Source organism: Henckelia pumila, chromosome 4 (genome assembly GCF_033568475.1).
Source record: "Henckelia pumila isolate YLH828 chromosome 4, ASM3356847v2, whole genome shotgun sequence".
Taxonomy (NCBI): domain Eukaryota; kingdom Viridiplantae; phylum Streptophyta; class Magnoliopsida; order Lamiales; family Gesneriaceae; genus Henckelia; species Henckelia pumila.
Window position 1 is genome coordinate 23284678 of NC_133123.1, and position 10791 is coordinate 23295468.

Sequence of the window (10791 nt, forward strand, 5' to 3'; positions counted from 1 at the left end):
GTAAAAATGTTTCAACTATATTTACGTACACATTTTCTTCAGAATACGGCTACAAGTGTATACTCTGTATTGGCAATTATTGAAACTGCTTATTTTTTAATTTTATTTTTGTTATATAAAAGTTGACGTTTACAGATTATACTTGGAGCAAAGGTTTTACTACACCATTTCTATATACAACAATGGACCTTAAAAAATATTAGGTGCAAAAACCAGATGAGCTCACCCATTACTCAGGCCTCGAAGAAGAAAATTGTGGAGGTGAAGGGACAAACTAATGTCACATTTGCAAAAGATTATTCACAGTCACCGTCGCAGAATTCGTCCGCTGCAAATCCTGGGCGCATATTCCAGACCAGTATATTGAAGATTAGATCAAATTTTGAAACGAGGCAAACTATAAGAAGCTAACTTCAGATGCACATCATAGTATCAGAAGGTGTTTTTAGTTTTGACTAAATGGGGACACATCTCTTCTCCACTACGAATATCAGGGGTAGGGATGTACGGTGTTAATGACAATAATCCCTTCCTTTGGATCCTATTTGTTTTGCTCATCAATCACTATACTCAAACATATTTGATGGACAAAATGAAACGAAATCGTGCAGTGTATTTTCTCGTTCAAGAAATACTTCATTAATGATGTACCGAGACCCAGTCATGGAAATTTCACCAACAGAAGTTAAATTCCATGATAACCTTGACTCTCCTAATGACTAGGATAGAGATTCGATATTTTGAAGAAAGGAAGCAATTCTAACTCGGAGATGAACCCTGCAGACATGAGTGTTGGCTGGAAGTTCTCCTAAACTAAGTTTCTTATAATCTTCTAAAACAGTAGATTTCATACCCAACACAAATAAAGTCTACCCATCAACTAAATTTCTAGCTCAACTACTCACAAGAAATCAATTTGAACAGTTCAAATATTCAAGGTCTAATTTTACCTGGAAGATTATGTCATCAGGGATATGAGGCAGAACTTCCCTAACTGTCTCGGCCATGGCAATTATATTTGCTATATTGTCATTTGTACCAAGTGATGTTGACCTCAAATGCAAACCACCAGAACCTCGAGGATATCTAGCGGAACCAGTAGAAAGGGCTGACCTCGATGTACCAGCCTGAGAGGAATTCGGGGGAAACAAACTCCATGTTGCATCTTCAAGGGCAGTATGAGCATAAGTTTCTCCTACAGCTGCAAGTTGCCTCATTACCATCTGAACTCGACCAAATCCAGATGGGCTAGCTCCTTCTAAACCCAACCAGTTTGAACCCATTCCTGTCCCACTGGTAGGAAAAAGGGTAGAAACAAAAAACTGAAACAATTACATTCAATTTCAAAATTTCTGACAGCAAAACTGACACTAGCATAACCAACTGAAACAAAAGGATGCATAGACATGGGCAGAAGATATGTTCAACAATTTCAAAATGAGGGAATGGACAAGATTGATAGCGAGTCCATAAAGCTTATTATTCGAAAATCCTCTCTTAAATTATGCGCCATAATTCTGATCAATCTTTTCTGGTGACGCAAGGTTCAATTTTGAAAACTTCAAATCTAGAGGAAAACTATCAAACTTGATTGACATGCCACGTCGACAATGCAGACATAAACTTCATAGACATTGTGGTGGTAACCACAATGTCATCCATCATCTAGCTACCATTTACATCAACAATTAGCTACTCTGTTCCTTTCCCCCCAAAAAAACCTGTAAAAATGCTGATAATCACTCAAAAATCAAGAGAACCCACACCTCCAATCACCAGTTTCGGCATTCTGAGATTGGTTAGGAAAGACTCCAGGGTGCATGTTATGACCAGGAAGATTTGGCCTTTCAATTCCAGTACTCATTTGACGAGCAAGCTCCTCGTCTCGTGACGTGTCTGGAGCTCTGGTAGTTATCCCACTCTCAGCTCTGCCTGTAAAAAGTGGCTTCCGACAAGTGGGGCATGAATAACTCTCACTTAAACCTTGGTCCAACCTATAATCGACAAGTCAATCAAATGTCACATCTCAAAGTTACATATGACACAAAGAAGCATTGTGTAGCATCATTTAAAATCATACCATGATCTCAAGCATGCGAGATGGAAAAGATGACCACAGGGCAGCTTCTTAGCTTTTGCCATTGGTTCCTGTAAATTATTGATGAATCATATACGTGGATATTAAAGGCATAACTGAGATAGTGGAAGTAAAATGGGTTATAATTACCCTGCAAATAGCACACTCGTCATCATATGCTCGAAGATCTTCCGATGTGGCATCAGGAAGTGCCCCGTGAAGGGTTCCCAAAGCTATTCGCAGTTTGATGAAACCTCTGACACGTTTCACAGTTGCACTTAAAAGGGCCTAAGACCAATACAAGAGATGATAAATGCACACGACAGATGAGTAGAAAAGTGAGCACCCGAATCAATAACAGCTATACCAACATGATCAAATAGACTATGTAGATATATAATCACAGTAAAAATTAAGAGATTTACACGGATATTCAGGAAAAGAATAGCATCTACGAGATGAAATGCCATGCCATGAAGCCACCAAATATATAGATAATGAGCAAGTGCCATTAACAACGTCATTATGTCTAGGAAAAAACCCAAATTCCGGATGAGCACGCCTTTCCATTCCTCCAACGAACCTAAGAACAAAACAAGATGTTAGAATATAATGACAACAAAGAAAATTTATAATAAAATCAATGAGTTATATGGCGGCCGCCTAGGCGGAAGCTAGTAGTCGACCGCACCGCTTTTGCCTTAAGCGGTTTCTGTAGGTGGTAGACGATGAGCAAGGGCCAAGGGCGTGCAAGGCAGGTCAACAAAATTTAAAAAACCTTAATTGTTAGTGCTCTCATGCATTGTCTCTTTCAAAACATAACAGCCCAACCAGCCAAGTCACCGCCTACTTCCATCTCGAACCGCCACCGAGTCCTTGTTGCCATGTTGCATTGAAACTTTGATTTTAGACTTAGGTTTTTGGTAAAAGTAATGATGTAACTTAATACAATGATGAATCTTTATGAATTATCTTATTAGTTGTATTTATATATTTATTTGCACCTTGTATTATTGTATTATATTGTATTAAGCTTATTATGCATAAACATAATTTGATTTCATATATTACATAAAGAATGATGACTATTTGTCATTGAATCGCATGATTATATATAATTAAATTATGTATAAAAAATAGTAAAAAATTCAAACGCCGAGGCACAGCGATCACTGACCACCCCATCATAACCTACCACAATTTACAACACTGAATAATAAAAATTCAGTTCATACTTGAGTGCAAGAAAAAGAACAAATACACTTTTCCACAAAAAATCAATAATAAAAGTGAAACATGGACTCATATCACCACATTTGAGTTAACACATGCACCTAGAGGCATTATAAGATCTCAAAAAATAGTATAAACACAACCATAGAACACAGCTATACCCAGATTGATGTCATTCAATACAAGCGCAACGACCAGCAAAATTGTTTTCTATTTGGACACGTCAGTTTGAACTTATAAACTGACATGCTAAAAAAATCCTAAATCAAAAGAAAGACAAATTACAAAAATAAAAGGTATTTCAAAGCGACTTCAACCAACCTGTGGGGGATATATCAAAAATTTTAGATAATCGGCAATTAGCACCATCTACTGCAGAGTGATGCAGCCATATCTCAAGCAACTGAAACCCATGAACCACAATAGCCTGCAGATAAAAGCACTTAGCTGTAAGCTAAAATCAGTGTCTGTATTTCAACAATTTCAACCTTATTATGTCAAGGCTACCTGTAATGTCTCAAAACCAATGCTAGAAGGCTCAAAAAACAACAACAAAGATATGGATGAACTTGTTACATTGTATATTGTCAGACACAGCAATATCCTGGGAATAGAATGTACACTTGGGTCAGAAGTCAAGTAAGACATCCAGAACTACAAAATAATGCAAATAATAGTTATAATGCTTTATCCAATTAGGTACAACAGTGAAGAGACCGTATAATATCTTCACTTCGTAGTTCATCATTGAATCACTAAATTCAGGAAAACAAAAAAGCTATGAACACGAGTCACAGCATAAGTATGTGATGCACAACTTTTATCCAAACTAGAAAAGATTATCCACCGTCCAACATCTTACAGGTCAAGTTGGTTAATATCTGGTTTGATTTCTTGCAAGTACAATTGAAATTCATCATATACCCATGGATGGAGCCAGACCTTTGGATAATATGCTCTGGTACGTCCACCACTATTTGTGAAGTGTGAGAGGCCTTAACAACTATCTTGATTGCCAAATGTATTTTGCCTAAACTATCCTTCGATTTTTTTCAAATATTTTCCTATGAATCCATTTTCCAAAAAATATTGTCATTGAAAAATAAATTCGAACACGTCGAATCCTTACAAAATTTGGCATTCGACCAAAAAATAAATTCTATTTTGAGTTAATTTTCTCGTATCAAAAAATGTATATAATGTAATACAATTCTTCACTTGCACGCACTGTAACTAGTAAATATAAATTTGACTTCTCAGTTACAGGATTAAGTGCATAACACAGTCAAAAGTCACAGTAGATCTTACAGATGAAGATGCTGCAGAAGGTGTGGTGAAAAGTTCTTAATGATTCAAGGCATCTTACAAAATCCAAAGGAAGAAATGAGGTTAACACAGAAAAATGGAGGGATTTTATTAATTCATTTAACAGGCCCAAGTCCCAATAGTATATATTACCATTCTGGAGTAAACAAGGTCAAAGGGAAGCAAGGCTGGAAGGATACCAAAAAATGGTTTGAGCACAGAAGTTCAATGGCCTTTATTAGAGGCTGACCAAATTGTAGGCGACACTGAATTTGCTGAAAGGTTATCTCTCACAACTCTCTAAAAGGTGAACCCACCACATTTCTCCCTTAAAAACAAAGTTATGGGAATGCAACCAATCTAGAAACAGACACCACTAGAGTGTCATTCTCAGGGTAGATGACTTGCAAATCACATATATTTCCATGCAATGAGTGGTGGACAATAAGACATTGACATAAAAAGGTACAACCTTAATAACAGTACAAGATATTTATTTCAGGATCGCTTTGAGTAACTCATAAACCTTTAAAGCAGGTTAAGAAGCTACAGTCTTAAAGCAGGCACGTATTTCATTTCTTCAACACTAGACAAAAATTCAAAGGATAATAGTGCATAAATGATCCTCACATTGCTGTTGAAAAGTACATTCTTAGAAGCGAGGAGTTGGAAAATACCAGAGAACGTCAAGAATGAAAACAAGCAACAACGCAGAATACACACGGAAATATGTCCCTGGAGTAGCAGAAGGAGAAGCATTCAAGCGTTCAAGTCGATCCCTAGCTATTGCTTGAAACATCTGCACAATATGCGTGTCTGTCTGTCAAAGAGTATATGCCACCACCTTTCAGTTAACTACTGGGGATTAGTAAATACCTTTAAGAAACAAAGCACAGCTAACCAAGTTGACCATAGACCAGCTTGAAATATTGTAGGTGGAACTACTAATGGAAGAAATGTCCCCTGTCAAAAGCAAAATTAGACACAACATTTCAACACACAGTCACACACAAACAAGTACAATAAGACTCACTAACTCACTTGAGGAAGCAATATCTAATCTATTTCACAATTTCGCATAGTCCATATTTCCAATCCAACAACAAAGTAAGTTGCAAATTAAAATCTTCTGAAGAACAGTCACACGAGAATCTAAATTAATAACAAGTCCCAAAGGTTCAACTATCTGAGGTTCAACTATCTGATACCATTCACTTAACAGTTAAAACTGCATCGTCATGCTTTGAACTTCGACATATATTATGCATTCGACCTCATTAGACTAGTGCCGACCTAGCAATTCTGACAGAGCTAATCATTCAATATTATATGTGTGTGCATTTGCAATGGAAAATTACTGTACTCACTCCAGAAAAATGAAGGTGAACACGAAACTTTAGAATGACTATTAGTAAAGTGACAGAACATCAAAAGTAAAATCACATCCTGGGTTTCCTAAAAATTGGTGCATTAGAAAATACGAGTTGAGAAAAAATTATATGGTTTTCAGTTTCACAACATTTGAAGAACGCTCTTGATACACCAGAAAGTGCATATAATAGAAATTGTATATGTGGTATAACGAGAAGGAGAGAGCAGCAAAAAGGGTGCATTATTGGCCGATAAAAAAAAACATAGATAGTCATCAGCAAAGTGAACAGAACGATTTCTAAAACTGAACCCGTATTTGGGGTGTGCTGGTTTCCCAGCCTAATCATAAGCACAATTTTACCTCTCGAATTTTGCAGGAGCAGTACAAAAATAAGTACACAACAGGTTCAAATAAATCTTATAGTCATACATATCAAATAATTTACCTAAAACCGTATATTAAATCATAGAATGTAGACAAATACAATATCACTAATGTCTAACAAAGAAGTTGCTAGCCTCTATCGGTATAATTCATCGTGCAAAAGAGTATTCTTGCTCTCCCTTTTAACAGGAAGTACGAACAAGCGAATCATCACCTACCAGAAAGAGCAATACTTTTCCTCAATAATACCAAGACAAAAATAATAGTTACATCTTCAAGGTCAAGACAAGCTTAGACCACAACATCTTTGCGTCACACAGTAAAATTTAACCATGTGCCAACAGAAAAAAAAAAAAAAAAAAAGCCAAAAACAAGGCATATAATCATAGAGCTAATGTCAATACAATTGCAGCAAAAGAGGAATATTGTAAATTAAAGCATGATGTCATTTGCTTAAGAACTTACCTTGTAAATAATGTAATTAACAAGGCGCTCAAGCAGTTTTCGAAGTTCAGATGATGATAGCTCTGAGAAAAATAACATCTGCATAAAAGGATTGGAAAAAAATGCCAAATAGGTAAATGCTCTTATTCTTTCACTAACAATTACAACAGTGACCCAACCACAAATCATTGACGTTAAAAAAGACCTTCAATTATAAATTGATATTCCTCACAAAAGTACCACATGCATATTTACTAATCTTTTAATGCCATATAAAAATACTAACAGCTAACCCTAGATCTAACAGAACGAATGTCAAAGGGTATGCCATTTCCTTGTGAAACAGGTCGGATAAGTAAGTTCTAACGCAGATTATTAATACAACCCCGTAGGCAGAAGTTACCTTTAGGCCTAACATCACTGTGGTGAACAAATTTAGTGCAAAACCAGCCACCAGCACGAGAGTGGTGTATGAACCCAAAAGTAGCTCCAAGGCACTCGTTGCATTCTCAGGATTAATAAGATCATTTACAATCAAGCTATCTGACTTGTACTTTTCCAAAGACACTTCTGTCCAATACTGAAGCCCAACAATGCTCAAAAAGGTGCAAATAAGGGAAACGGATAGCAATTTCACACCCATGGGTAATATATACAGATCTTCCACGAAAACCCGAAATTACCATGAGAGCAAACTTAGCATTATCCTTTGCCAGCAATACCAAACATAAAATTTCAACAAACCAGAGGTACAGACTCCAGCTTAAATTCCACGATCCACAAAAACATCAGTTCAAATTAGCAGGGAGATATCTTGGCTGCAACAATTGGTCCTGCATAGTAAGTACAACAGGGAAATATCAGAAACTGATCCAAAGCCTAAAGAGCCTTTACAAATGCAGAAACTTTCAATAGTCAAAGGAAAATGGAATCGGATAAATGACAAACAGTGGAATCCTCAACATTAAGCACATTCGAACAAATGTAGAATACTTGAAAGGATATGGTCGGAGGATATTATACACCCATATAGTTCTAAGTCAAGTGAAATCATAAGCAATCTTTCAATACTTAATCACACCGAGCAAGTAGCCCCATACCCAAACTATGTCGTAAAATATGTGTCAATTGGATATGATTCAGTCCATAGGTGGTTAAGTACTAGACATACGAAAAAACCCTATCTCTGTCGTGAAATATCCATGGGTGGTAACTGGTATATATATCAGACATTGAGACCAGATCCCAAGCATTAAGTATTCAAACACAACAGACTGTCAAACTAACCAGTAAACCAGCTATGAAAGCAAGTTGATGGAGCTTCTGAAGAAAACAGACCGCAGCAAGAGTTTTCTAATGACAAATGTATGGGCATCTATAAGGTTGTTATAAGAGTTACAGTCATGCTCAAATCAGAAAGTCAATTAAACTCAAATCCCAGAATTGGAGTAATGGGAAAGGGGATACGGGGAATTGATGCTTACTTCAATGGTAGAGATAGGAATTATCAATATTTCAATAATCTACTTTCACACATTCTCCACCACAAAGAACACATCGACGGAGTACAGTGATTTCTTAATTTCCAAAAATCCACAAAACAACTGAAAATAACACAGAAGCAAGCATAAGAACTTCAAAACAAATTTTTTAGTGCTAAATAGAAAAGAGGAATACAAAAATATCAGCTATTATACTAGCACAAAAGGGTAAAGAGTTCTAAAAAATGAAATATCACATTATAGCGATTCGTCAAATAACCTATACCTCACAAGACAGAAGAAACATTTTTCATGGCAACTCGATCACAAAATAGTCAACTGGGGGAACACTCCCGTCAAACCCTAGAGCCATGTCTATAATGAATAATAAAGCAAAAATAATCACACAAATTTCCAGTTTACGAAATAACAAAGAATCAAAAAATGGTCGATAAAATCCAACATAATTAATGAATCAACATTTTTTTTTACAGAATTATACAACCAATCATGAACGATCGAGATTCATAAACGAATTCATAGGCAAAACAAAGTAAAAATACAATGGAATTATGCTTCAATTCGATGATTTAAAGATAAAATTCCTTACAGATCACGAAGGATGATCGCAAAACGTCGGCAAGAAAGTAGATTCTGGTTATGTTTCAGAGATGAATGTATTGTTCTTGCCGGAAAGAGAAATGTGACCAAATTGCCGGGGGTATCATTGCGACTTTGGAGTAAAAATATATATTTTATGTTCAAATGTCTGGTTTTATTTTTTATTTTTTATTTTTTATTTTTTATTTTTTAAAAAGTGCATTTATTTAGTGGAATAAAAGCACAAATTTACCCTATTTTTTACATTATCTGATATCCCTAAAATAATGACCAGATGTTATAGGTGTTCCTATATAAATATAAACTATTGGTGTGTGTATATATATATATATATACATATTTGATATTATGAGCACTCATGATGTGCACTTTTGTGCACCGCTGACGTGGCATCCTCTACATTCAATAGGTGAACGCCACATCAGCAGGTGCACACATAAGTACACATGATAGATGCTCACCATATAACCACGGTAAACTCCTCTGAAAGCTTGACCTATAGCATGCATCGACCTCATAAGCTTCCTCATTCCCAGCCATTCTCGAACTCTATCCCAAATCTGTGTCATCATCGCACAATTGAAAAATAGATGTTGTACCGATTCCTCAAAGGCATTACAAAAGCCACACACTTTTATCTTCCACATGTCCGAGTCTATCTTTAGTCAAAAGCTTACCATGTGCTAGCAACCAAAGTATAATCCTGTGTTTCGGTAGAATGCAAGTCTTCCATAGAATTGGCTTACAGTGCCAATTACCCCTAGCTTCCAAGAAGAATTCATAAGTGTTCTTGAGGACTCTGTCCTTCCCAAACCACAAGACCATCCGAGTCATCACTGCATCCCAAGATCCTAGTCGATCTATAAGCACATCCCGAATAGAGAGTAGGTTCTTGATTAACGGCGATTCATCACGATGCCATCTCCAATCCCTTACCGAATTGAATCTCTTGTACTTATGATTCAACCACCTAATCCAAAGAGACTCCTTCCTCATCTGTATTTTCCAGAGAGTTTTTGTCAATAACGCCTTGTTCCACATCGATAAGTCCTTAAGCCCAAGCCCGCCATCTTTTTTTTTTGTTTGCATAGCTGTTTCCATGCTATTGGCGGGTGATTAGATGGCCAAACGAAGTTACGACATAGCTTATATATTGCATCAATTATGTTAGCTGGAAGATGCAATATCGAAATCCAATAACACTCCACCCTTTGCAACACCGATCACACCAACTCCAACTTTCCAGCATAAGACAAAGTGTGTCTGGGCCAACTTGCTATTTTTGCTTCTATAGCATCCACCAAGAGACTATAATCAGATGTCCGGAGTTAGGAGGAGGAGATAGGGATCCCCAAGTATCGAAACAGTAGTGTACCTTGCTTAAATCACGTCGAATTTAGCACCACATCCCAGCAATCTGCATCAACTCCTGCCAAGTAGACGTTCGATTTCACCATATTGACTTTAACCCCTGATATGTTGTCAAATCTCTCCAAAAATTGTACAAGACACCCGATGCTGGCATTGTTACCTTTGGAGAATAGTAATAGATCATCCGCATATGCAAGGTGGCTAATACGAAGCTTCGGGCACCTTGAGTGGATTTTAATTGCCTATTCCTGGCTAATAATACAAGTGATCTCGAAAATGGCTCAAGACATAGGGTATATTTTAAAAGTCTTGCGTACTCTTTTATTTTTCACATAAACTTTTGTGACATCACATTTTTACCACATCGTTTTTATGAATATTTTGAAACCCCACGCAACTCCATGATATGATCAATGAGAGGCCTTTACAATAGAATTATAAACGAATAGAACTGATTTGAGAATTTTTAAAATTGTCTTAATAAATATTTGATTCGTATTTGA

At 36.5% G+C, this 10791-nt stretch overlaps 1 protein-coding gene across 4 annotated transcripts; it reads right to left on the bottom strand.

Moving 5' to 3' along the window:
- Positions 1–9043, bottom strand: LOC140860108 (E3 ubiquitin protein ligase RIN2). 4 transcript variants are annotated; one of them, XM_073262915.1, is made up of 14 exons: positions 8907–9026; positions 8583–8671; positions 7219–7648; positions 6837–6914; positions 5492–5578; positions 5293–5414; positions 3818–3914; positions 3632–3737; positions 2503–2660; positions 2228–2365; positions 2081–2148; positions 1767–1994; positions 951–1293; positions 1–337 (listed from the first exon to the last, which is right to left on the bottom strand). In XM_073262915.1, exons 3-14 carry the CDS (start codon positions 7456–7458, stop codon positions 281–283), a joined length of 1722 nt encoding a protein of 573 aa, XP_073119016.1. In that variant the 5' UTR covers positions 7459–7648; positions 8583–8671; positions 8907–9026; the 3' UTR covers positions 1–280. The 4 variants fall into 4 exon arrangements, with proteins under 4 accessions (XP_073119016.1, XP_073119017.1, XP_073119015.1 ...); XM_073262916.1 differs by having other exon boundaries at positions 8583–8659; positions 8907–8968; XM_073262914.1 differs by lacking the exon at positions 8583–8671 and having other exon boundaries at positions 8907–9043.
- Positions 9044–10791: the final 1748 nt, after the last annotated feature.